The 26,119-nt window shown below is 50.0% G+C and overlaps 1 protein-coding gene and 1 non-coding gene across 7 annotated transcripts; one reads left to right on the top strand and one right to left on the bottom strand.

Annotated features, from left to right (window-relative positions):
- Window positions 1-878: 878 nt before the first annotated feature.
- HDAC6 (histone deacetylase 6) lies at window positions 879-24,690 on the bottom strand. 6 transcript variants are annotated; one of them, XM_045471668.1, is made up of 29 exons: window positions 23,991-24,690; window positions 23,201-23,323; window positions 22,991-23,119; window positions 22,764-22,852; window positions 19,793-19,877; window positions 19,655-19,695; window positions 18,897-18,993; window positions 18,654-18,751; window positions 17,365-17,469; window positions 17,173-17,241; window positions 9,212-9,338; window positions 9,041-9,106; window positions 8,889-8,948; window positions 8,720-8,809; window positions 8,276-8,382; window positions 8,125-8,192; window positions 7,718-7,886; window positions 7,492-7,620; window positions 7,153-7,321; window positions 6,725-6,858; window positions 6,078-6,146; window positions 5,768-5,960; window positions 4,191-4,340; window positions 2,735-2,909; window positions 2,181-2,626; window positions 1,990-2,097; window positions 1,709-1,855; window positions 1,483-1,611; window positions 879-1,276 (listed from the first exon to the last, which is right to left on the bottom strand). In XM_045471668.1, exons 1-29 carry the CDS (start codon window positions 24,150-24,152, stop codon window positions 1,208-1,210), a joined length of 3,603 nt encoding a protein of 1,200 aa, XP_045327624.1. In that variant the 5' UTR covers window positions 24,153-24,690; the 3' UTR covers window positions 879-1,207. The 6 variants fall into 6 exon arrangements, with proteins under 6 accessions (XP_045327624.1, XP_045327627.1, XP_045327630.1 ...); XM_045471671.1 differs by having other exon boundaries at window positions 24,057-24,690; XM_045471674.1 differs by having other exon boundaries at window positions 24,417-24,690.
- LOC123595504 lies at window positions 17,691-17,797 on the top strand. Its single transcript, XR_006711205.1, has one exon. It is a non-coding gene; the product is annotated as a U6 spliceosomal RNA (small nuclear RNA).
- Window positions 24,691-26,119: the final 1,429 nt, after the last annotated feature.

Genomic DNA, 26,119 nt, shown 5'->3' with positions numbered 1-26,119 from the left:
TATTGAGGGCCTCGTTGAGGCCATCGACCCTGGGCTGCCTCAAGCAGGCTTTTTTAAAGTAACTTGGGGGAGAGTGTTGTGCCCTTGTGCCCATTTCTGAAGGGAAGGAGTTGCAGGGGAGGGATTATTCTGTCAGGGCCTTAGGAATCCGATTTGAAGTAGACAGCTGTCAAAGCATTTCCCAGACTCCCTTGCAGCTATGGCAGTCATGTGATACCATTCTGACCAATCAGATGTATGCTGAGGTTGTTGGGGTGGGGCATCCAGAATGCTTTTTAAAGGGGGATGGCGGAGCTGGCGGCTCAGCCCCCTTCCCCTTCTTCTTTACTCGTGGTTATCTTGGAGTCATAAGGTGGCCATGAAGAAAAGTCTAAGAAACTTCAGCCCAGACTCTGTTCTGAGTTGCCAAAGCAATTCTCATTATATGGGAGAAATAAAACGTCCAAACTATCCTCCAATTCCTCATCCCTGGTCAATGGTAGGAACTCCTTCCCCCCAGGAAGTTACCCATGACCACCAAGTCTAAGTATGTTAAACCTAGACTCCCCACCCCCAAATCAGGACAAAAAGAGAGATGGGGAGAGAGGCCTGGTGAGGACACTTCCTGATAGTTTTCTTGCTCACTCAGCCCAAGGTGTAGCTGTGCCTGGCTGTGAGGCTATTTCTGAGGCAGGCACATATTTTCCTAGGGATTCCACCATTTAATCTATAGTACAACTAGCCAAGCCACCTGCCCTATTTCCAGTTAGTTCTTTGGATACTGGATGGGCAGGGGGTTGACCAGAGACCCATGCCCTCATTGCTTCGTTACTCATCAGACCCGTTGGCCAGGGGTGTGGGGTTCTGTACCCACTCAAGGTTAAAAGGCTCTCTCCAGGTTTTGTAACAGCTTGTACTTTATTACATATGCAACTCTGCTGCATCTGCCAGTTGATCCCCCTCCCAACAAAGCATCAGCTTAGTGTTATCAGCCCCTCTTGGGACCACTGAGCTACCCTCCTTTCCTTCCAGAGCAGAGTAGATAGAGTCCCTCAAGCAGGCAGTGGGCAGACGGAGATTTACAATTGATCATCACAATCATCTTACAAGTATTTACGCTTAAATCAGCACCCTTGGGGAGTTGAAAAGAGTCTTCAGGATGGGATGGAGTGAGGCTGCCCTTCATCCAGGGCCTCAAAAGGTAGAGAAGAGGAGCACATCCTGGGATTCAGTGTGAGTGGGGCATGTCCTCCCCAAACTTGTTCTGGTGGGCGATGTTCTTCACTTCTAGGAGAGCCTGAGGAGGCAAGAGAGGGTAGGTAAGAGAGAGTGAGGACCCCTCCTCTACCTCAGCCAGGAGCTGCCCCTGCACCAGCCCTCAACCACCCTTCTGGGCTATCTCACACGCAGAAGGGTCTCCATTCTCCCCTTACCCAATCGCAGAGGGTATGTGTGTGAGGGTGTATGTGTGCGCGTGCGTTAGAGGGTCTGCCCAGGACCCACCTGGTGGTGGACATAGGCCTCACAGCTGTAACACCAGGTAGACAGATCGACGTAGCTGAGGACCAGCGGGTGTCCTGACCCTTCGTGGTGTTGCAGCATATGGGCACTGACATAACGACCACAGTAGACCTGGGGTTGGGGAGAGTATCGGGCAGGGATCAGCACTCACCTTCAGTTTGCTCCTGGGCCAACCTCCACTCCATCCCCTTCCTCCTCTGCTGCCTACCTGATAGCAAGACAGACACACCCAGTTCTCCTGGAGTGTTCCACAGTCCTGACAAGGTTGGGTCACATCCAGGCCTGATTCAGGTGCGGGACATACTGCCACCAAATGGGGACACCAGGGCAGCGGTGTCACGGCATAAAAGATGGCCTGGAATGGGTGCAACTGAGTAAGCTAGGGACTCCATCTCCCTACTACATGTTCCTGCACCACATGCTCCTATCTGGAGGTGCAAATGGGCAAGAGAAGGAAGTCACAGGCTCCTCCCTGGTCCCTGAGCTCACCTGGTCAGTGTTAGCATGGACCCCAAAGCTCTGAATCAGCATGTCCTGACCTCCAGCTGCCTCTCCCAGTAGCTTATCCTCTTCTGGGATCTGAGATTCTGGTGCCTCCTGGATGTACAGAGGAAAGAGATGCATCTGAGAGGGCAGATTCTTGCCCCTTCTTCCCCCTACCTGGGTGTGGTGGGTCTTACCTGAGCCTTGCAGTTTAGTTCCAAGGTCCTGAGATTCTCAATCAGCTCACTGGGGGATATTTGGGATGTGGCACCTTGCTCAGGTGAGGCTGTGGGAGTCTGGTTGTCAGTACATAAAGCTGGAGGGGTTTGGATCATCTCAGCTCCCCCAACAGCCTCCTCTGAGGTGGTCTGGCCTGCTGTGGCCTCCACTGTGGCTGCCTGTGAGGTGGTCTGGTCCAGCATGGCTTTCTGTGTGGGAGCCTCCAAGGACTGGTCCTGACTGAGCTCCACCATAGCAGTCTCTGACTTAGGTTGGCCTAGAGTGGACTCTTCCACAGATGATGCTGAGACAGCCTTCTCTGTGCCTGCATCCAGAATGTTCCCTTCTGGTGTGGTCATCCTCTTAGCTGACCCAGGGTTGGTGACTGACTTAGAAAGGGAGGGTTCCTCCTTGTCTTCCACCTCTGGAACCATGGGAGGGAGATCCTTGAGTGTGGGTGCTATCCCTATCCTACCTCTGATCCCTGACCTCCCCTGAGCCCCCGTTGCCCCAGTTCCCCACGCCTACTCACTCATGACCCGTAAGCTGCGCCAGTATCTGCGATGGACTTGGATGGTCTCGGTGATTGAGGCCAGGGCCCCTGATAGTGGAGGCCGCGACAAGGTCAGCAGTGGTGGTGGGTCCCCAAGGAGGGAGCGGGTACAGGCAGCCATGGATTCCGAGATGGATGTCAGGTTATAGCCACCCTTTAAGAGAAAGGGGAGGAAAAGGTATGATGGGGGGCCCTCATGGAATCTGGGAGGCAAGATGCTCTGTCTCCCAATCTCCCTTTGGGGCCCTGCACGACTGTCAGAGGGGCAGCACCCATTGTGTGAGGTGGTTGTTGAGGGTGATGTAAAGTACAACATAATAATTACCACAATAATACTGAGGCAACATTAATAACAGCGGAGATTTATTAAGTGCTTGCTGTGTGCCAGACCCTATTCTAAGCACTTTATGTGTATCAACTCACTTAATCCTTACAACCACATGTGCTCAATCTGTACCGGAACCCCCTTCTCTCACATTCTATAGGAACCCCAGTCTCTGCTCTTTCTACAGATAAAGAAACTGAAGCTTAGGGTGGCTAGATGATGCATCGGAGGCCCTAACAGCTGGTTAGAGGCAGCGCTGGGGTTGGGGGCTGGGCTATCCGATGGAAGAGTTCATGTTCTTAACCATTCTCTTGCCCTGCCACAAGCATTCCTGGGCACACTGTGGGACTTTATAGCAGCCAGTTAATCTCTGTGAGTGATTGCCCTTATCTGCAAAGTAGTGAGTGATTGTCCTTATCCGCAAAGTAGTGAAAACAGCAGCACGTAAGGCTGCCAAGAGGGTTAAGCTAGTGTGTGATGACTCACAACGATGAGAAACTACTTATACATTGCTCACCATATGCCAGGCACTTTTCCACGAGTAGCCGGCCCTATCTTACAGATGAAGAAACTGAGGCATGGGGGGCAGGGGCACTGAGTAACTTACAAAAGTTACTGAAAGTAACAAAAGTAACTGAGTAACTTACAAAAGGTCAGTGAATTTACTTTGTCTTGGGAGCTTACTAGAGGCAGTTCAGGTTGTGATAAAAAGCTTCAATGCTAGAGCCAGGCTGCTTGGGTTCAAGCCCTGGCTCTGCCATTATTAAATGTATGACCTCTGGCTGGTCACTATGCTTCTCTGTGCCTCAGTTTCCCTGATCTTGAGAGAGGAAAATGACGAGCAGACTACCTCAGCAGGCTGCTTGGTCAAATAAGTGAATTAACGATACACACAAAGTTCCAAGAAGAGTGTTTTGCACATACTGAGCACTCAAGTTTGTCCAGATACTGGTATTATTAATGCCCAGTATGTGCCAACAATTCCAGGTGGGGATACTCAAAGCAGATTTTAGGAAATTGTCCCGAGTGTCACAGCCAGCCAGCAGAAAGGGCAGGACTTCAAGTTGTCCAAACCACCCCCCCACCACAGGAAGAGGGACCGAGAGTTACCTCTAGGATTAGGATAATGCGGCCATTGGCAAGGCCCATCAGCAGGTGGGTGAGGTGGGCATAGCCCTCAGGCGACACCTGGCAGCCCCCCAGTGGGTCCCCCCATGCGGCGTCAAAGCCCGCTGAGACCAGCACCAGCTCTGGGTTAAACTGGAGTAGGGAGAGAAGAGACGCATGAGTGTGAAGGTGGAGACCTGGGTAGACGGTAGGTGAGGGCGACCCAGACACACAGACACGCAAGTCAGAAAAATGGAGACACGGGACCTGGAGACTGGGAGACACAAGCCCGGAGCCCTGAAAACAGGAAGGGGAGGACGTGGAGACACAAGACAGACAGACTCAGGGTCACAGAGACACAGAAACATGGAGACAGATCAACAGAGCTACCGTGGACACACCAAACACAGACTTAGAGACACAACACAGACATGGAGACATTTCCAGAAATGGACACTTGGGGACATGAGGCAGAGTCATAAGACTGAGACATGAAACTTGGAGACTCCGATGGCAAGAGATGGTAAAATGGGACATATGTATACAACACAGGGTTTTATACACACGGTGGCAAAGAGAGATGCACACATACTTCCATCACAGAAGGTGACAACGCAAGTGCCACACACAGAAAATGGTCACCTACCCACATACAATCACACAGTAGCATACAGACTGAACTAACATCGTAGTAATCGCACACACACAAACAGTATCTCACAGATACTGCTACAGTGAGTAGCAGTGAGCTACAGCCATCCCTGCACAGATACAACCATACACCTGCAATTACCAAAGTCACAACAGGCACACATGTGATTGTGCCCACAGGAGGTGGCTGCTTGCACACACACACAGTCACACACGCACAGAAGGGAGTCACAGCTGCTGTGCACAGCCAGACACACGTACACATCTGAACATGCACGTCTGCAGAGGTCATGGAGCTGGTACTTCATCTGCCACACACACACACACACACACACACACACACACACACTGCACACAGACAAGTTGGTCACCTACAGCCACTCAGGCAGAGTCAGGCAAATATATACAGGCAACTGCCAGTCAGAGACACACGAACAGCTGTGGCAAACAGACAGAGAGATGACTGTCACATGCATCCTCCCACATGCAGAAAGCCACACACCAGCTGTCACACGGAGAGCAACGTGCAGTGACATACGGTATCACAGCCATCAAAGAAAGAAACAGTGGTGACAAAGAGCCATTTGTGCAGCCTCATGCACATACTTAAGCTCCTCCCCGCCTTGCACATTCAGTTCCACAACGATGGCTGTCTCATGGGGCCTCCATCACACACAGACAGGCACTAGTGATGCTGTATGCCTAGGACACGTATACGTATACAGCTAGGCACACGAAGACGACTCCCATGTACCCAGAAGTCCCTTACAGTTATGCACAGAGAAGGCAATCATGTGTGGCAGAAACATGCCAAGGCCATCACGACAGCCACCCGCAGGCTGTCCCACAGGATCAGTCACCCAGAAGTCAGACATGCACAGATCCGCCGTCACCCACACTGTCATCGTCGCACACATCCTGTACTGTACCTCGTAGGCAATAGGAAGCACCAGGCGATGCCACGCGGCCAGGTAGTCAGCATCACCCACACGGGGTCCATTCCAGGCCACGTTGACAGTGAAGCCAGTGCCTGCGGCCCGGCCTATCTGGCTGCTGGCACCCTCCTCCCCCATGGGAAAGAAGGTGCCATGGTCATACCGGTGCAGGGAAATGTACAGTACGCTGCCGGGTGGGAAGGGAGACCGTGGCTGGTTAGTGCCTCCCCACTCCCCTGCATGCCTGAGGCATGGCTCACCCACCTTCCAGACCACACCCCAAACCCCTCCCCTAGCCCCTCACCTGGGGTCCTCCTCAAATATGTGCTGAGTTCCATTACCATGATGGACATCCCAGTCCACTATCAGGATCCTGGGGAGGGAACGGCTCCTCAGTTAACCTGGGACACTGGCCCCCTGGGAAAGGGCAGGGGCTACACCCCTGGGGTCTGTCTGCAGGGGCATTTATTGCTGGTGGCTGAACTCTGGGTCCCTGGGGAAAGCAGTGGGTGGCAGGCTTGCGGGTCCTATCAGAGTAAGGATGAAAGCCAGAGCCTGGGTCCTGATGTCTTCACTATGGGCCCAAACAAGTGCTTAGGGCCAGAGCCCTCCCCCACCCCACCCAGTATGGGTAAGTGTGGGGAGCTGGGATCCTGGGTTTCCTGAAGTAAGCACCGGGGACCTGGACCCCAAATTCTGTCAGGATAGCCGTCAGGGGCCAGAAATGATGGAGCAGGGGGACCCTGGACCTTGTTTTGGAACTACCTGGGTGCCACAATCTGGGGGTCCTATTTGGGTAAGCTGTGCAAGGCTAGATCCTTGCTCCTTTTCGGGAGAAGTGCCGGGCAATTGTACTCTTGGGGATGTCTGGGTAAGTCCTGGGGGGCTGCACCATAGGGCCTGCTTAGTAAGCACTGGGCTGGTGGTGGAGGGGTCCCAGGGAGCCCTCACCGCAGCGCCTGCCCACTGATGGCCTGGGCATGGCGAGCAGCCACGGCCACAGAATTAAAAAAGCAGAAACCACAAGCGGCATCCCGCTCAGCATGGTGTCCTGGGGGACGCACCACAGCGGTACCATTCAAAACCTGGGGGAGGAGCAGGAAGCAAAGATTAGACCACCTGCCCTCACGGCTTTCTCTCCCCTTTATTCTCTTCTTCCGTCCTGCCACTACCCCTGGCTGCTAGGGGCCCCCAGCCTGCAGCCCCCATCTCCCCCCGCCGCAATTGCCAGTAAGCAAGGTTTCCGGTGAGCAGGGGTCCTCCTCCCTACTGCAGGCCCCTCCTCTGTACCCTCAGGCCCAGCCTCACCTCTCAGAGCCACCTCTCTCCACCCCCTCCCACATCTCCAGAGCTGGCACCCCACTCCAGGGAGAAGGTACCTCTCCTGCCAGCACAGCCTCCACCAGGCGGCAGACGGCGCCAGTGGCCAGCTGCGCACAGGCGAAGGTGCTGGGGCAGATGTAGATGGAATCAAAGTTGGAACCCTCGCGGTGCAGCTCCCGGGTTTTCATCTTCTCTGTGGCCCGCAGACGACCCACGTACTCAGCACTGGAGGCACAGACAGGGCACAGGGGACAGCCAGCTGGTTCCGTCCCCTCCACGGCCCCTCCCGTGTCCCACAGCGGCTCCACCTACCAGAAAGGGAGAGCCCGTGCTCCGGCCCCCAGGAGCCTGTGTGCACTGAGGACCCACCCCCACCCCAGGCATGGGGGTCTGACCTGTGGCAGGTGAGCAGTTCGGCTTCCGTGGCGGGACGTGCGGGCAGCGCGAGGCAGCGCCCGGCAAGGCCCAGCTCCTCCAAACGCTGCATGATTCGTAAGACTCGCTGAGGCATCTCTGGGTGGTGGCTGGGGTCGGGGGACAGGAACCAGAGGCAGGGCTTAGTGCTTGAGGAGGGGGAGGGATCTCCCCAAGCACTTAGCTGGTGGCCCTCCGACTGCATACTTGTCCCACAAGTTGTGGTGACCCATCATCCGCTGGTCATAGACCAGCCCTGTGCGAGCCTGTAGCATGGGCCACGTCAGGATTGGGAGCGCTGGGGGCCGCCACAGTCCCTCTTCATCCTTCTCCTCTGCGCTATCCTCCTCCAGGATGTCCTCCTCCGGGGTCTCAACTGCAACAGGAGGCCACATTCACCCCACTCCCCCACCCTGGATCCCTGTGATACTCTGGAACTTAGTTTACCCAAATGTATAAGGGGTGAGAGGCCTGAAACGGGGGTCAGTGAGAAAGGAGGCCTGACCCTCCCCCACCAAGGGGCCCCAGGAAAGTGAGTGGGGTCTGGAAGAGAATCTCTCCCAAGGGCTCATGCCATGCTTGACCCCCCACCCAGCCCCCTCCCTGCCTCCTACCTGATCTTACAAGGACCTCCCAGAAGGGCTCCAGGGCTTCCAGAGCACAGCACAGTGACGCCAGGGCACTAGAGGGCAGGGGAGGAGAAAAGTGACCAAACAGCTAATGGGTAGACAGTGAGGGTCCTGCTTCTCCTCGGCCTGGGCTCACCTTGGGCAGGGGGCGCCAGGGGACTCCAGTATGGGGCAAGGGTCTCCCAGAAGGGTGTGGAGTGAGGCACTGACGCCCTCAGCCAAGGAGCGAAGGTTGTAGCCACCCTGGGAAAGAAGGGTGTGGGGGGGGGTATTAGGAAAGAATCAGGTGTTACCAGGGAAGAACAGTAATAGTAATACTAGGGCGCTGACTACGTATCCAGCAACGAGGAATCTGAAGGGTGACTTACATTTTGTACACCGAACAGTGCTATGAGGTGGTCACAATTATCATGCCCATTTTACATAAGGAAAGCAGAGGCACAAGGAGGTTCAGGGACCTAGGTGAGGTTGTCCAGCTATTAAGTAGAAATGCTGGGACAGAAACTCCTGCCTGACCTGAAAGCTTGGCTCTCACATCCTCCTGGATCCGTGGGCTGAGAGATGAAGTAATGTCACTCACCTCCAGAGACAGGATCAGTTTGCCTTCTGCCAGACCCATGAGCAAGTGGGTTAGCTGAGCGAACCCTGCTGGAGTGGTGGCCATCTCGCCCTGGGGGGGACGTGGAGGGTCAGACTGGCTCCATGCAGCCCCCTTCCACCCATGAATCATCCCAGGGAGCCTGCCTTACCTTGGGGTCCCCTTGAAGGGCATCAAATCCAGCGGCCACCAGGACCAGCTGGGGCTGGAACTGAGGGGGAAAGGGACCACATGAGGCCAGGTGCCCTCACGGCCCATCTCTCAACATCATTCTTGTCCCAACACCCCCCAGACTCCCAGGACCTCAAGGGCGACCGGCAGAAGGAGGTGCAGGAAAGCAGCAATATAGTCGGCATCTCGCATCCCCACCTGCAGACAGAGCGGCATGATGGGGACATTCTGCCCCCTGCCCCGAACTGGCTGAGAGGCAGGGGTGGGTCCAATTTGGGGGGCAAAGGGCAGGCAGACACTGACCTGGTTCCAAGGCACATTGATGGTATATCCCTGGCCATGACCAAAACCTATGGTGGACCAGTTAGAGGCCTTAAGGTGGGGCCAGAACCGACCCTGCTCATAACGGTGGATGGAGAAATAGAGGACGCTGGAAGGAGAGGAAAAAAAAGGAGGTGGGGGGCAGTTGAGAGTCAATCTCCCCCCAGACACCCCCAACCCACAGCTCCACCGTTCACTCAGCCACTCGTTCATTCTCTCATTAATTTCTTCATTAACTACTTCATCTATGCATTCATTCATCCTTCCATTCAGTCGCCAACTTACCGATCCTCTGATTCACTAATTCTCCCATTTATTCATTACTCCACTCACTCATTCATTTTGATCTACCGAATGCCTCCCTTGGCAAACACTGCTGCCCTCCTCAGTGCCCACTCAGTTCTAGTTCTGAGACCCTGAGGGCTCTGGGATCTCTCCCAGCCCCCAAGGGCTCCTGCTGTGGGGGACTCAAAAATCATACCAGCCTGCCCCTACCCCTGTGACCAAGGTGGTGGCAGCAGGGCAAATCCTGTGATGTTGGAGGCCCACAGGGGACATATAGCTCTTAGCTGGCAGGATCCAACTAAGGTGGAAAAGCATCAGGCCCAACTGGGAAACTTAGCGTTTCCCCTGAAGGAAGTGTGGGGACTCAAGGGCTAGGGGCTAGGAGGCATGGGACTTGGTTCTGTGTGTGTAGCTGAGCTCAAGTGGGGGTGCTGGCGGAGGCTTCCTGAGGCCAGTGAGGGGATCTGTTCCTTCTCTCCAATACTTTACAGGGCACCTCTACTACTTCTTGTATTTTATTTTATTTTTTAATGTTGTTATTTATTTTTGAGAGAGAGCGCATGCACATGAAAGAGCAAGTGGGGTGGAGGGGCAGGGGGGAGTGGGAGGGAGAGTCAGAGAGAGAGGATGATAGGATCCGTCAGAAGCGGGCTCTGCACTGACAGCAGACAGCCCAATGTGGGCCTTGAACTCACGAACTGTGGGATCATGACCTGAGCTGAAGTTAGTCACTCAGCCGATTAAGCCACCCAGACGCCCCTACTTCTTGTATTTTATAGGTGAGAAACTGAGCACCCAGAGGAGTGAGGACTGATACACGGAACGGACACTGAAGACATGAAGGTACATGTTCTGATAGAACGCCTAGCAGGAGGCTTTGTGTGGGAGGGCTTCATTCTGACTGGGGTGATCAAAATGAATAATCTCTCCTCTATCTATCTATCTATCCATCCATCTATCTGTTCATCCGCTCCCTGTCTTGTTCCAGAAAGAATTTAAAGCAGCAATTTTTTTTTAGGGAAATACAAGAAATAGTGGTAAGCAATAAATCTAGACCAACTTAGTCACATTTTAATAAATGTGGTGGTGAAATTTCATGCAACCGATATAGAAAGATTTTTGAAACTGAATTAAAATATCTAGGAATTAGGGAATGAAACCCATGTCAATGTTCTAGTCTTGAGTAGGTGGGAGATGACTGTTTTACTTTTAGCTCTGATAAATATCGGTTTAAAATTTTTTTTTAAGTTTATTTCGGGGCATCTGTGTGGCTCAGTCAGTTAAGTGTCAGGTTCTTGGTTTTGGCTCAGGTCATGATCTCATGGTTTGTGAATTCGAGCCCTGAACTGGGCTCTGCGCTGACAGCGTGGAGCCTGTTTCAGATTCTCTCTCCCTTTGCCCCTCCTACTCCCTCCCTCTCTCTCAAAAAAACCAAACAAAACACTTTAAAGCTTACTCATTTAGTGAGAGAGAGAGAGAGAGAGAGAGAGAGAGAGAGAGAAAACATGAGCAGGGGAGATCATAACCTGAGCCGAAATCAAGAGTCAGATGCTTAACTGACTGAGCCACCCAAGTACCCTCTAAACTTTTTTTTTAAAGTTTATTTATTTATTTTGAGAGATAGAAAGCGAGCATGAGTGGGAAAGGGGCAGAGAGAATCCCAAGCAGGCTCCAAGCTGTCAGCACAGAGCCTGACTATGTGGGGCTGGATCTCACCAATTGTGAGATCATGACTTGAGCTGAGATCAAGAGATGGCACTTAACCAAGTGAACCACCCAGGGGCCCCTAAACCTTTTTTCTTTTAGTAAGTTAACCAGTAGAGGAAGAGAAATACACAGTAGGACAAAAAGATGGTTATCAGGGGAAAAAAGGAATAAAGAAAATATTGGAAGAAAGCCAACCCCATGAGAGCTACCAGAGCCAAAAGAAGAATGAACACCCAGGAAAACTAAGTTTATAAAGCAAATAGCAGGAGGAGGTTTTATTTTTTTTTTTTAATTTTTTTTATTTTTTATTTTTTTTAAAGTTTATTTATTTTTGGGACAGAGAGAGACAGAGCATGAACGGGGGAGGGGCAGAGAGAGAGGGAGACACAGAATCGGAAACAGGCTCCAGGCTCTGAGCCATCAGCCCAGAGCCCGACGCGGGGCTCGAACTCACGGACCGCGAGATCGTGACCTGGCTGAAGTCGGACGCTTAACCGACTGCGCCACCCAGACGCGCCTAGGAGGAGGTTTTAAAATAAGTTCCACTAATTTCCAATGAAAGAATGATGGACTGATAGCACAGGTTTACCTCCTTGCTCTCCCACAATCCCAATCAGAAGATAGTAAAGGGAATTTTAAACAGGTATCCCAGAAAGACAGAGAATGGAAGAAAGGATGTTAGACAATTAGAGACTTCAACAAATCTCTGGAAAATAGTCTTTGAGGCTCCAGGGGCCCTGGGGAGCCCTCTCTCGTGCTGAGCAGGCCAGGGAGGGCACCCCAGATAACCTGAGGTTTCCCTTCTGGAGAAATCAAGTACAGATCCAGGTCAATGCACACAAAATCAATTCTGAATAGCTAATTCACTGAATGACCAATTCACTAGGTTTACTTCTTTTTTTAAGTATAGTTTTTTATTTTGAAAGAGAGAGAATGAGTGGAGTAGGGGCAGAGAGGGAGGGAGAGAGAATTCTAGGCAGGCTTTGCACTGTCAGTGCAGAGCCCTACATGGGGCTTGAACTCATGAACCATGAGATCATGACCTGAGCCAAGTTCACGAGTTGGATGCTTAACCCACTGAGCCACTTAGGTGCCCCTCTTTATTTAACTACTTAACTTTAGTTTACCTGTTTTTGTCATCTCTGTAATAGTATTTTAAGGCCTGATCAATTTGTCTCCATCCAGGACCCTGCTGATGGAGTTAAGAGCCTGAGGGATGGGGAACTAGGAGATTGAAGGGGATGGATAAGTGGTTTTTTTCATTTATACATTCTTATTCATGAGAAAGAATGCATTGAATATATTCACAATTTTTCATATCTGTGGATATCATCAATGATATATCCACAAAAGAACACAGTTATAGCCTCCAATGCATTTACTAAAACAAAAAGAATGATTAATGACATTAGAGAATTCTTGTTAATTTGCTTAGAAATGATACTATGGCTATGCTTTTTTAAACATTCAAAATATATGCTCTATGTTTTAAAGATACACTCTAGAATATTTAGAGAAAAAATGATATGGTATCTGGGATTGACTTCAAAATATTACAGGAGGATGGCAGTGAGGGCAGGTACTGATGGCCAATTGAATTGATAAATGTTTTTTCTTAAGTTTATTTATTTTTTGAGAGAGCAGGGGATGGGCAGAGAGAGAGGGAGAGAGATAATCCCAAGCAGGCTCCACTCTGCCAGCATGGAGCTCGAGGTAGGGCTCAAACCCAGGAACCTTGAGATTATGACCTAAGCCGAAATCAAAAATCAGAAGCCCAGGGTGCCTGGGTGGCTCAGTCAGTTAAGCATCCAACTTCGGCTCAGGTCATGATCTCACAGTCCGTGAGTTCAAGCCCTGCATCAGGATCTGTGCTGACAGCTCAGAACCTGGAGCCTGCTTCGGATTCTGTGTCTCCCTCTCTCTCTGCCCCTCCCCAACTTGTGCTCTGCCTCTCAAAAATGAATAAATGTTAAAAATTTTTTTTTTAATATTAAAAAAAAGAATTGGAAGCCCAACCAACTGAGACACCCAGGCACTCCAAGTTGACAAATCTTGAAGCATTCGATTCAAGAAGACAGAAATGGACAAAAGAACACAGGATGAAGAAATTAATAAAGATTAAACAGAAAAAAATAATGAAATAAAAAAAATAAAACAGTGGAGATGGCCAAAAAAGCCAAAACCTGGATTTGAAAAAATAAGTACAATTGACAAGTGTTTGGCAAGGAGGAGGGTAAAACAAAGAGATGCCATCTCAAGACCAGACCTCCTTTTCTCTCTCTCAAAAATGAACTTGAAAAAAAAGGAATTATAGGGGCACTTGGGTGGCTCAGTCAGTTAAGCATCTGACTTCAGCTCAGGTCATGATCTCACAGTTCGTGAGTTCCAGCCCCACATCCAGCTCTCTGCTGTCAGCTTGGAATCTGGAGCCCGCTTTGGATTCTGTGTCTCCAGCTCTCTTTGCCCCTCCCCACTTGTACTCTGTCTCTCTGTCTCTCTCTCTCTCAAATAAATACATATTTTAAAAAGATGAAAAGAAAAAGAACAGACCCCCATTTTTCTGGCATTTGGAAGGACCCCATCTAATACATGGCTTCCTGCCCACACTCCCTAAGGTTGAGACCTGTCAGTGGACACTTCCTGCCCCGATCCTAGGAAATACCTTTCAGGAAACAGACTCCCATGCACCACAGTACAGCAGCCCCACGACTGCCACCTTCAACAGTGCTTTATTCTTTGGTATAAATGCCAATTAAGAATTGCTAGATATTCGAGGAAAACTGAGGAAATCTTAAAGCATATCTTTCTCTTTCCTTATAAAAATTTTTAAAAGTTTTATTTTTGGAAGAGAGAGAGAAAGAGAGCGGCCGAGGGAAAGAAAGAGAGAGAATCCCAAGCAGGCTCCACGCTCAGCATGGAGCCCAATGTGGGGTTTGATCCCATGGCCATGAGACACAACCCAAGCTGAAATCAAGAGTCAGATGCTTAACCAACTGAGCCACCCAGGCGCCCCTCTTTTCTTTTTTTTTTTTTTAATGTTTACTTATTTTTGAGAGAGAGAGAGACAGAGACAGAGTGCAAGCAGGGTAAGGGGAGAGAGAGAGGGAGACACAGAATCTGAAGCAGGCTCTAGGCTCTGAGCTGTCAGCACAGAGCCCAATGAGGGGCTTGAACTCACAAGCGGGGAGATCATGACCTGAGCCAAAGTCAGACGCTTAACCACTGAGCCACCCAGGTGCTCCTCTTTCTTATTTCTTCTTTATTTTTTAAAGTTTATTTATTTTTGAGAGAAAGAAAGAGCATGCACAAGTGGGGGAGGGGCAGAGATAGAGAGGGAGACACAGAATCTGAAGCAGGCTGTAGGCTCTGAGCTGTCAGGACAGAGACTTACATGGGGCCTGAACTCACGAATGGTGAGATCATGACGTGAGCTGAAGTTGTATGCTTAACTGACTGAGCCACCCAGGCACCCCCTCTTTCTTTTTTTAAAAGAATCTTTAGGTTTTATTTTTTATTTAAAATAGGCTTCACATCCAGCATGCAGCCCAGTGTGGGGCTTGAACTCACAACCCTGAGATCAAGACCAGAGCTGAAATAAAAAGTCAGACACTTAACCGACTGAGCCACTCAGGTGCCCCAAAGCACTTCTAATTACTATTATATAAAAACATGCTAAGAGGGGTGCCTGGGTGGCTCAGTTGGTTAAGCATCCAACTTTGGCTCAGGTCATGATCCCATGGTTCTTGAGTTCAGGTCCGTATAAGGGAGCTTGAGCCCTGCTCTGGGTGAGCTCAAGCCCCTCTTCAGGCTCCATACTCTCGTGATCTTTCTCTCAAAAATAAATAAATAAAAATGAAATAAAATAAAACAAAATTAAAAAGCATGCTAAGGAATGAGAGGGCATAGAAAGAGAGAGGAAGAAAGTGCTTTTGGAGATTAAAAGAATGTCTAAATACCGAATTCAACAGAAGGGCTTGAAGGTAAAATTGAGGAAATCTCCCGGGACACAGAGCAAAAGGAAAAAGAACACACAAGAGAACACACACACAAAACAGACCAGACAGAATACAGTAGAAGAAAGCATCAAAGAACTAATAGAAGAAAATGTCTAAGGATTTCAGAACAGCATGAGTCTTCAGATATAAACTGTCTACCTACTGCTAAGCAGAATGAAGGGGCCAGGGTGAAACTTCAGAACACTGGGAATAGAGAGAAGAACCTATAATCTTTCGAGAGGGAAACAGATTACTCAAAAAGGAATAAAAATCAGACATCTGTCAGCAACATCAAATGCTGGAAAATAATAAAGCAATGTCTAGAGAACAGCCAGCCTAGATTAAGTAATGGGCCACAGGAGCTCAGAATCTATGGGGGAAAAGGGGATTTTAGGTAGTCGGTATGAAAGAAGGGAGGATAAAACAACTATTTAGCAGTGTCCCTACTGACAAGGACCTGCTCAATCACTTTCTGCAGGAAGGGTGAGCTGGTACCACCTTTCTGGAGGGAAGTCTGGCTGTAGACCCTAGACTTTTAAAGCACACCGACCCTCTGACCCAGCAATCCATTATTGGAAATTTTACACTCAGAGAAGTGTAAAATTATGTATTTTTAAATTACATATTATAAAAATTACATATATATGTGTATGCATATGTGCATACACACACATATACGTGTGTATGTATATATATACATATATATATATATATATATATATATATATATATATATATACGTATATATATATATATATATAGTTACATATTTTGCCGTAGAACTGTTAGTAGCAAAAAATGGAAAGCACCATTAATGTCCCAGGGATAAATGACCAGAGGTACAGCCATAAAATGGAATACTCAACAGCCCTTATAAAGACAGAGGTGTTTTTAAGAGGCACTAACCTAGAGAGGTGTGCATGACATGTGGCTAAATACAAAAAGCAAGCTGCCACAGAACACACAGAGGATTGTCCCATTAGGCAGTGTGTTAATGATAATAATGAACATTCATACATCTAAAGGAAAAATTCTGTTTTAAGAATATAACCTAAACTATCAACAGTTATTTTGGAGGTTATAGGAATTATAGGAGACTCACTGCTTTAGACATTTCTAGATTAACTTTTTAAAAGTTTATTATTTATTTTGAGAAAGAAAGAGCATGAGTGGGGAAGGCACAGAGTGAGAGGGAGAGAGAGAATCCCAAGCAGGCTCCATGCTGCCAGCATGGAGCCCAACACAGGACTCTAATTCAGGAACTAAGAGATCATTACCTGAGCCGAAACCAAGAGTTGGATGCTCAACTGACTGAGCCACCCAGGCACCCTTGTATTATTTAGTTTTTTAAATAATTTTTCAAAAATGTTTTATTTATTTTTGAGAGAGAGAGAGAGAGACAGCATGAGCGGGGAAGGGGAGAGAGAGAGGGAGACAGAATCCAAAGCGGGCTCCAGGCTCTGAGCTGTCAGCACAGAGCCCGACATGGGGCTGGAATTCATGACCCGCGAGATCATGACCTGAGCTGAAGTCAGACACTTAACCAACTGAGCCACCCAGGTACCCCTATTTAAGTTTTTTATACAAGCACGTTGCAGTAGTCATAATCAGAAAGATAAAGTACTAATTTGAAGTTTACTCCAGCTCCAAGGTAAACTGGTGAACAAGATCTCCCAACATCTGTTGACTCAAATCTCATCTCTTCCACTCCTTCTCTGTGTGACCTTGTAACCTGTAAGCCTCAGTTCCCCCAGCTGTAAAATGGGGGACCCAACAGATCCTGCCTCAGACTGACCTTAAGAGAGAAAGCAGACACGCAGAGAGCAGCACAGAACCTGGTTCCAAGTTGGGCCCAATGAGTATGAATGCCTTCCCTTCCTGGGCCCCTTCTGGCTGGGCCCATAAAGGTGGGGGGTGGCTGGGAGTCTAGCATCTAGGGTGTCACTTGTGGCATACCTGGGGTCCTGGTCAAAGGTGAACTGGGTTCCTTGACCGTGGTGAACATCCCAATCCACGATAAGGACCCTGTGAGGAGGACAGAGGAGGATACTATGTAAAAGAATCAAGATGTATCTGGGGAGGTGCCCAGACCAGAATACTCTACCCCATGCCACCCCCATCATACTCTCCCTGCTACTTGCTGCTGACCTCTGAATGTCATGCTTCTGTTGAGCGTAGCGGGCAGCCACGGCCACGTGGTTGAACATGCAATACCCATCCATAAGACTGTGCTGGGCGTGGTGTCCAGGAGGCCTGGGGAGGACAGGGAAGGCCACAGATTGGGGGTAGGGGGCCCTCCTCTGCAGAGATGGACTCTTCCCCCCTCCCCAATTCTGGACCACCAACTCCCCCAGTGTCGATGCCTGCAACTCTGCCAGGAACTGAGTAATTGGGGCCCCCAGACTCTCACCCCCACTCTACTGCTCTCTCCCTAAAGGATATTTGACAACATTCATTAAAATTATCAGTGCATAGTGCTCACTTCAGCAGCACATATACTAAAAGTGGACCAGTACAGAGAAAATTAGCACGGTTCTTGCACAAGGATGACACACAAATTTGTGAAGTGTTTCTTCACTATATTGTACACCTGAAACTAATATAATGCTCTATGTTAACTACACTGGAATCAAGGCTTCAAAATATAAATAAATAAATAAATAAATAAATAAATAAATAAAGTAAAAATTGTCAATACAGACACCCTCACACCCATTCTGCTCTTGGGGATGTAGCCCACAGTTCATATAACAAAAAAGGTGAAATAACATATTTGCCATGACGTGTTTTGGAAACAGCAAATGATTGGGGAGAACCAAAGTGCCTATTGCTAGGGGGCTGGTTAACTTCCTGTGCATTTGCAGTGGCATTCTATGCAGGTCTAAGCTATCTACTGTTAGAGGAAAGCTTTCCAAAGTGTAGAAGTGAAAAATGCACAGTATGGAAGGAAGCGTGTTTATGGAAGGGGGCATGTTGAGTGCAACTCCATTTGTGGCTAAAAAAGGGGAGGGAGGGGAAAGCCTGTATCTTCTGCATTTCATCAATTCTGGGATGCCAACGATGCTAAGATGTGCAATGATTTCACATGCCAATGATAAAACAAGATGCTGCTAACTGAATTCTGAGACACCATTGTTAAGATGAACCGGGATTTCAAGATGATAAAATCTAGATCTTAGCATTGATGGAATATGGCATTTACTCCATGAACAGGCACAGAATGTTTCTGGGAGGACACATGAGTCACTGGTTACAATGACTACCTCCAGGAGAGGAAGCAGGTTGTGTGGGAGGATGGGGGTTGGGGACTTTTTGTACCCACTTTTGTACCTTTTGACTCTTGAACCATGTGAATATACTACCCATACCAATACATTTTACATTTGAGGGAAAGAATTTATTTCAAATATACAAAACCAAATGCTGGTGGGTCCTACCTGATGATGGCCATGCCATTCCGTATCTCCTTCCCCAGGACAGCATCCACCAGCCTGAGGACAGAGCCTGAGGCCAGGCAGGCACAGGTATAGGAGTTCTGAAGAGACAATGGGAGCCATAGAGAGAGTAAGGGGGAGGGCAGTCCTGTCCACTCAGCTGCTCCTCCCCCGGATGGGATGGGCATGGGGACAGGAAACCCCAGGATTGCCACCATGCTCCGTCCTCACAGCTCTCATCCATACCGGATGTAGATAAACTGAGTCATAGGTGTCTGCTAGGATGCGGAGCTCTCTCTCATTCATGTACTGGGTCGTCTCCATCAGATCAATGTATTCTAGGCTGGCGACAGAGGCAGAATGAGATCCAAGTGCCTGCCTCCCTCCTGGGCCTGAGTCAGGGCCCTGTCCCTTCCCCATATGAGCCCTGGTCAAGTCAGGCCCCCTCAAATGTCAATGAAAGGGAATAGCTGGGATATAGGACACATCCCCTGCTTCTTCCCTAGCCTGCTTAATTTCTAGTAATAGCCCTTGCCCTCTGCTCTAGGCACAATAAATCCTACTCCTAGGCCACTGGCCATACTGTTCCAGCTGCCTATACCTCCCTTCCCTCAGCTTCCCTCTTCATCTGACTCACTCTTTTTCTCAGCTCAGATATATCCCCTCTGCCAAGCTAGCTTTCCTTGAATCACATCACACGAGAGCCCTTACTCTGGGTTCCTACAGCTCCATGGGGGAAACCCCGGATCACCCTGTCCACACATCCAGCATATGTTTACACACTAGACTATAATAACAACAACAGCCTATCATGGGCTGATGACCTAGCAGGCCCTCTGGAAGAGCTTCCATTTACTAGTTCCTATGTGATCGGCAATGACTGTGAGATTAGGAGAGGCTCAGCCACTTGCCCAAGGCCACAGGGCCCATGACATTCCTTCCCAAAGAATCCAGCATGCCCTGGCAGCCTCCTCCCCATCCCTACAAAGTTCCGAAGCCTTCACCTGTGAACCAACATCAGTTCGTCCTTTTCAGCAAATCGAGCCTAGGGAGACATAAGAAATAAAGCGCTAAGGCACTGGCCACACCCAGGCTCTGCCAGCTTCCGCCCACCACCCAGTGTGTCAGCTGGGGGGACTCACCTGAAAGGACACACAGCGGTCCAGGAGGCCCTCCTGGATCAGCTGTTCCTTGATGGCATGGAGCCGTTCAGGGCCTTCAGGGAAGCTGGGTTGACAAGAGACACAGTCATACACACACACACACACACACACACACACACACACACACACACAGGGATACTGGTGAGCACCACATCTGTTCCTGTACATCTTCCTCATCTATCCTTCCACAGCTGCTTGTGCCAGAATCTTCAGAGTCATCCCTGGCATTTGTTGGCTCTGCTCTTGTAATATATCCAGAACCTGCCCTTCTCCTTGTCGCCCCCACTGCTGCCACCAGAACCTCCCACCTGTGCTGCTACACTCAGCTCCTCACTGGCCTCTCTGCTTCTGCACTCGCTCCCCCAGAAGCCCTTCCTCCACACAGCAGCCAGACATTGATTAAAACCCAAATCAGGTCACGTCTCTCCTGTACTTAAAACTTTCTCATGGTTCCCCTCTCATTCAGAGTCAAAGCCGAAGTCCTCTCCATGCCCCAGAAGGCTGTGAAACACTTGCCCCATAGCCTCTCAGATGCTAGGCTCTCCCCCCACTCTGCTTCTCCTGCACTGGTCTCCTCCCTGTTCCTCACCCAAACCAAAGTACTTTTCAGCTATCTTCTTTCCCTGTGTTTTTAAAAACACTCTCCTCCCGGGAGAATGGCTGGGTGGCTCAGTTGGTTAAGCACCCAACTCTTGATTTCGGCTCAGGGCACGATCTTGCAGTTCATGAGTTTGAGACCCACATCGGGCTCTGTGCTGACAGTTCAGAGCCTGCTTGGGATTCTCTCTCTCTCCCTCCCTCTCTGTCCTCCCCTGCTCTCTCTCTCTCTCTCTCTCAAAAAATGAATAAACTAGGGGCGCCTGGGTGGCGCCGTCGGTTAAGCGTCTGACTTCAGCCAGGTCACGATCTCGTGGTCCGTGAGTTCGAGCCCCGCGTCGGGCTCTGGGCTGATGGCTCAGAGCCTGGAGCCTGTTTCTGATTCTGTGTCTCCCTCTCTCTCTGCCCCTCCCCCGTTCATGCTCTGTCTCTCTCTGTCCCGAAAATAAATAAACGTTGAAAAAAAAAATTTAAAAAAAAAATGAATAAACTAAAAACCAAACCACTCCTCTCCCAGATGTCTCCATGGTTCACTCCCTCACCTCCTTCAGACCCCTGCTCAAAGATCAGTGAGGCCTTCCCTGACCATCTTATTTAAAACCGATTCCCCTTGGGGCACCTGGTGGCTCAGTCGGTTGAGCGTCCAACTTTGGCTAGTGTCACGATCTCATGGTTTGTGGGTTCAAGCCCCATGTCAGAGCCTGGAGCCTGATTCAGTTTCTGTGTCTCCCTCTCTCTCTGCCCTCCCTGCTCACTCTCTCTCTCAAAAATAAATAAACTTAAAAAAAAATGGATTCCCCTCAACCACATTTTCTGCCACTCTCCTTCTTGCATCAGTGTTTCTATGCAGCACCTCTTTCTAACACACTCAACATTTGCCTTTTGTTTACTGTCTTCTCCCTCCAAAATGCAATCCCCATGAAGGCAGGGGTTCTGTTTGTTTTGTCTACTGTGGTGTCCCTAGCTCTTCAGAACATGGTAGGTATGTATTCAATAGTGAAGTCTTTTGCCATCATGAGTCTTCTGTTGGGACAGAGGAGACCAATACTAACCTGCTAAATACGTTAAGTATGATAGTGAACGAACGATGACACAAGCTGGGAATATCCCAAAGATCAGGTGGGTGGCCAGGCAAAGCCCTCCGTGAGGAAGTCTCTTTGAGAGGTGAATGTTAACAGGGAGAGGAGAAGGTGGAAACGAATCTCTGGAAAAGGGACCAGCCAGGGTAAAGACCCAAGCTGAGAGGGCCTGGCATGTTGGAAGCACAGCAAGGGGACCAGTGTGGGTGAAATGAAGAGAAGCGAGTGAGGGGGAGGATTGGCTAATGAGGTCACCAAAGTGGTGTGGAGCCAGATCATGTGGAACCTTAGAGGCCAGAATGAAGAATGTGGACTTTACCTTGAGGGCAACGGCAAAATCCTGAAGGATTTTAAGAAAGAGAACATCACTGAAACTAACATAACATCGTATGTCAAACGTACTTCAATTTAAAAATGTAATTAAAAAAAAAAGAAAGAGGGGGCGCCTAGGTGGCCCAGTTGGCTCAGGTCATGATCTCATGGTTCATGAGTTTGAGCCCTGCATCGGGCTCTCTATTGTCAGCACGGAGCCTGCTTTGGGTCCTCTGCCCCCCTCTTTCTTTCTGCCTCCCACCCTCCCGCTAAAAATAAATAAAAACACTTTTAAAAATTAAAAAAAAAAAGAATGATAACATATATTTTTTTTGGCTTCGTTGTGAAGAACAGACAGCAGGGCTGAGGGCTGAGGATGGAAGCAGGGGGCCAGTGAGGAGGCCTCCGAAAGTCTAGGGGAGTGATGGTGATGGTGGCAGTGGAGACAGTGAGGAGAGGTCAGATACTGAATACACTTCCAACACAGAGCCAAAAGAATTTGCTGATGGATTGACATGTGTGTGCAAATGGGAGGTATAATTCTTCCAGTTCAGCATGAGTGTCCTTTCTTCAACGAAGCCTTCTGTGAACCCTGGATGCTAGTCTAGGGACCTCTATTAAACACTCTTGAATACCCTGGTCTTAGGTCATCCTTCATTAAACACCTCACACCACTGTTGGCTGTTTAATGATTGGCTCTCCTACTCAGCTATAAGCTCCATTAGAAGGGACCCTGTATGTCTTGTCTGATGTCGGTGTTACCAACTCCCAGAACACAGTGAATACTCGGTAAGTGTTGGCTAAATGGAATCTTTTCAAGCTTACGCCTCACCTCTCTAAATCATGGGCTTCCAGTCTCTAGGCTAGCATAAGAATGGATTCATTCTTGCTAATGGGCTCTAAGTGTGTCTATTTGTGTGTTTGTGTCCCTCCAGGGGACAGCCTGGAGGAGCCAGCCTCACCTGTCATCCCAGAGGCAGTGGAATTCATTTAGCTGCTCATCGAACACCAAACCAGTGCCAGACAGTGTCTTGGCCTCAAGGTTCAGATCCTGCAGGGAAAAAAATGGGAGACACCAATCCATTCAGGGCCTGAGTCAGAAGGAACACACTATACTGTCCAGGAGGGTGAATCACAGGGTTTTGATTGTCACAAGAGGTGAAATCCATTGAGGCCAGGCCACTCTCACCAGCCTTCGCAGGTCCATGATTAGGTCTTGCTCTGCTGCTTGGCTGAGCTTCTTCATTCTGCCTTTCTTCTTTACCTCTGCTAGACTAGGGCTGGAGGAGAGTATGGCACCCTTCTTAACACCTCGCTTCTGCCAAACAGAGAGAAGGGTCAGATTCCAGTGCGTGGCCCACTGCTCCTCCCCCCGGATCGGGCAGGTCTGGGGCCTCACCGAGGTGACGCTGGAGTCGTGGGGGGGCGAATGGGGGTTATGCCTACTCCTTCGCTGCCTGGTTGAGGTGGAATCCTGGCCCGTGGAGGTCATGGTCGGGGAGACTTCACCCCTGACGCGGTTCTGGGCGGTGGGATGGAGGTGACCATGAACCAGCTGGAGTGCCCGGAGGACCCCACACCCCAGCCCCTTCCCAGGCCCCGCCCCCTATACAGCCTCCATCCCTTCTGCTATCCTATTCCCCACTGCCTACTAAGCTCCGCCCCTTTCAAGGCCCTCTCCTTCCACTGGGTTGTCAATTCCACCTGGTCCCGCCCATCCTACCAGGCTCCACCCCTTTAACACTATTCTTTCCCCTCGAAAAGTATTGCCCCTTCGCTGAGCAATAAACCCCTAGACTCAGTGCGTCTTAGGGCCGGCCCTTTTCAGCTAATCACCACCCCTTCCGCTCCCCCAAGCCCCATTCCCAGACTCTCATTCCTCCAAGCCTCGCCCAGACCCCACCCCTTCACAAACCTGCCCCTTCCAGCTAATCTCCGAGGATAATCACCCACCCTTTTACTCAGCCAGACTCAGACCCAGCTCCGGCCCGGACTCCACCCTTAACGATCCACTTAACTCCACCCCTTATCGGGCCGGACCCACACCTTCCACTTGGCCAGATCCCGCCCCTAACGTTTCCACAAGCCCCACTCCTCAGGGGACTGCCCCTTTCCAAGATCCCGCCCCCTGCTCAAATCCTACCCCTAAAGCTCCATCAAACCCCTTCAGCCAGTTTCGGGCCGCCTACCGTCAGTCCCCTCCCCCTTTTCGCCCCCTGCTGTCGACGCCGACCAATCGCTTCAGCTCCACTCACTGGGCGCGGCCCTTTTTTCAAACTCCGCCCATGGCTCACGCTGCGAAATGTCTGGCGACCCGCCGGGCGGCGAGTGCTTGAGGCCCGCTTTTCCATTGGGCCGGTTTCTCTACTACCCGCCCAATCCCGCCCACACTGCGTCCCAGAAAGCAGGGCTGCGCCTCTCCTGCAGGCCACACCTCCCGCGAGCTCACAAATGCCGTCAGCGCGTCAGAGCGCCGACGCTAGCCGTGCGGCGCCTGCGTAAGCTTGCGCCGGCGGTTCGAGGCGGTGCTCAGGCTCAAGCTCGCCCCTCCCCCAGCCACTGCCGCCGTCGTCCTGGTTGCCGTAGGTGCTGTGCCTCCGTCCTTGTCCAGTCACCTTAGGAGTCCTCCGGACCCGAGCCTACTGTGCCGTACGATGACTCGAGAGCAAGCAAGCAAACAAGCGAGAAAATTAGGAAGGGGCGTCCCGTCTTCTCCCGGCGGCTTCCCGCGCGGCGCGCTGTGATGACGTAGCGCAGGCGGACTGGCGGCTGGGTCCCGAGCGCGGTTGAAACTGGATGAGGGCTGTTGGCGGCCAAAATGGGTGTGGTGATGATGTTAAATATTGTGAGGGTTTTCTGAGTTAATATTAACTAAGGCGGTCCACAGGAAACACTCAATAAATGTTAGCTATGGATATTCTGCCACGAAAATGGGGGGGGGTAGGATGGAAGGATTCTTAGTGGGGGGCAAATAAGTGTGATGATAGCATGTAATATGTGACAGGCATTATCGTAAGTCACAATTTTGTGAAGTAGTTCCTATTATTTTTAAATTTTATTTTTTTGAGACAGAGACAGAGCATGAGCAGGGGAGGGGCAGAGAGAGAGGCAGACACAGAATCCGAAGCAGGCTCCAGGCTCTGAGCTGTCAGCACAGAGCCCAACGCGGGGGCTCAAACTCACGGACTGTGAGATCATGGCCTGAGCTGAAGTCGGACGCTTCACTGAGCCACCCAGGTGCCCCGAGGTAGTTCCTATTATTAATGTTGCTTCGCAGATAAGGAAACTAAGGTTACACGACTTAGCCATGTGACCTTGGGCAAGTTGCTGAACATCTCTGTGCTTCAGTTTCCTCATCTGGCAAATTATGATAATAGTGCCCGGGGCTGGAATGGACTCAAGGAGGGGAGTTGTTCTTGCACAGCAGTTCTTTCTCCAGCTCCCTCCACTGGGCAACCTCTGCCCCCAAATTCTAATAGAAAATGTGTGCCTGGGAAGTAGGGGGAGTTTCACCCGTGTGCCCCTCCAGCTCCCTCACATGCCTTGTCTAGATGTGTAAATATCAGCCCCGCAGGAGGCCGGTTTGCCCTCCTAATCTCCCTCTCTCATTCTTCACCATTTCCTACCGGGCTGTAGGCTGGGGCTGAAGAGATAAGCCGTCTGGGGTTCAGCATCGCTGACTAACAAACAGATTGACAGCCCCATCGCCCAGTAGCCTGGCCCTATGACCATTTTGAAAACCCCAGTTCCACCCTTCTCCTTCCTTCCACTCTTTTCCTACCAGAACATGGGTTTTTTTTGTCCCAGTGGAAGAGGATCAAGTCCTAAGACCTTTAAACTCCCCACATACACCAAAGAAAACATTTGATACACTGGGAACATTCTGGGGTTTTGATGCCTGCAGACTAATAGAGTAGGAAACCCTGTAAGACCCATGGCCTATTTTTCTGTATAGTCAGAAGACAGGTTCCTGAAGAGCAGAGGTCAGTAAACTTTCTCTGTAAAGGGCCAGATAGATAGTAAATATTCTAGGCTTTGCAGGCCTTATAATGGCCTCTTTGGCATATTCTTTCTTTCCATTTAAAAATGTAGAGATTGGCTGAAGTCTGGCTTTGGCCTGAAGGCTATAGTTTTCTGGTCCTACTGTAGAGTGTCAGTCTTTGATTTCCTTTATCTGGCTGGGATTCTTTTACAGGAGGAGTGCAGAGTTTCCATGCATCCTGAGGAGAGGTACTCCTTTTGTGTGAGGACTGGGATTCATGGACAGGATCAGGTCACTTCTGGTGTTCTACTGGGTCAGCCTGTGTTCCTGGATATA

This window comes from Leopardus geoffroyi, chromosome X, assembly GCF_018350155.1.
Source record: "Leopardus geoffroyi isolate Oge1 chromosome X, O.geoffroyi_Oge1_pat1.0, whole genome shotgun sequence".
Lineage (NCBI taxonomy): Eukaryota > Metazoa > Chordata > Mammalia > Carnivora > Felidae > Leopardus > Leopardus geoffroyi.
The sequence above is the reverse complement of the archived record's forward strand: the minus strand, read 5'-3'. Positions and strand labels throughout refer to the sequence as shown.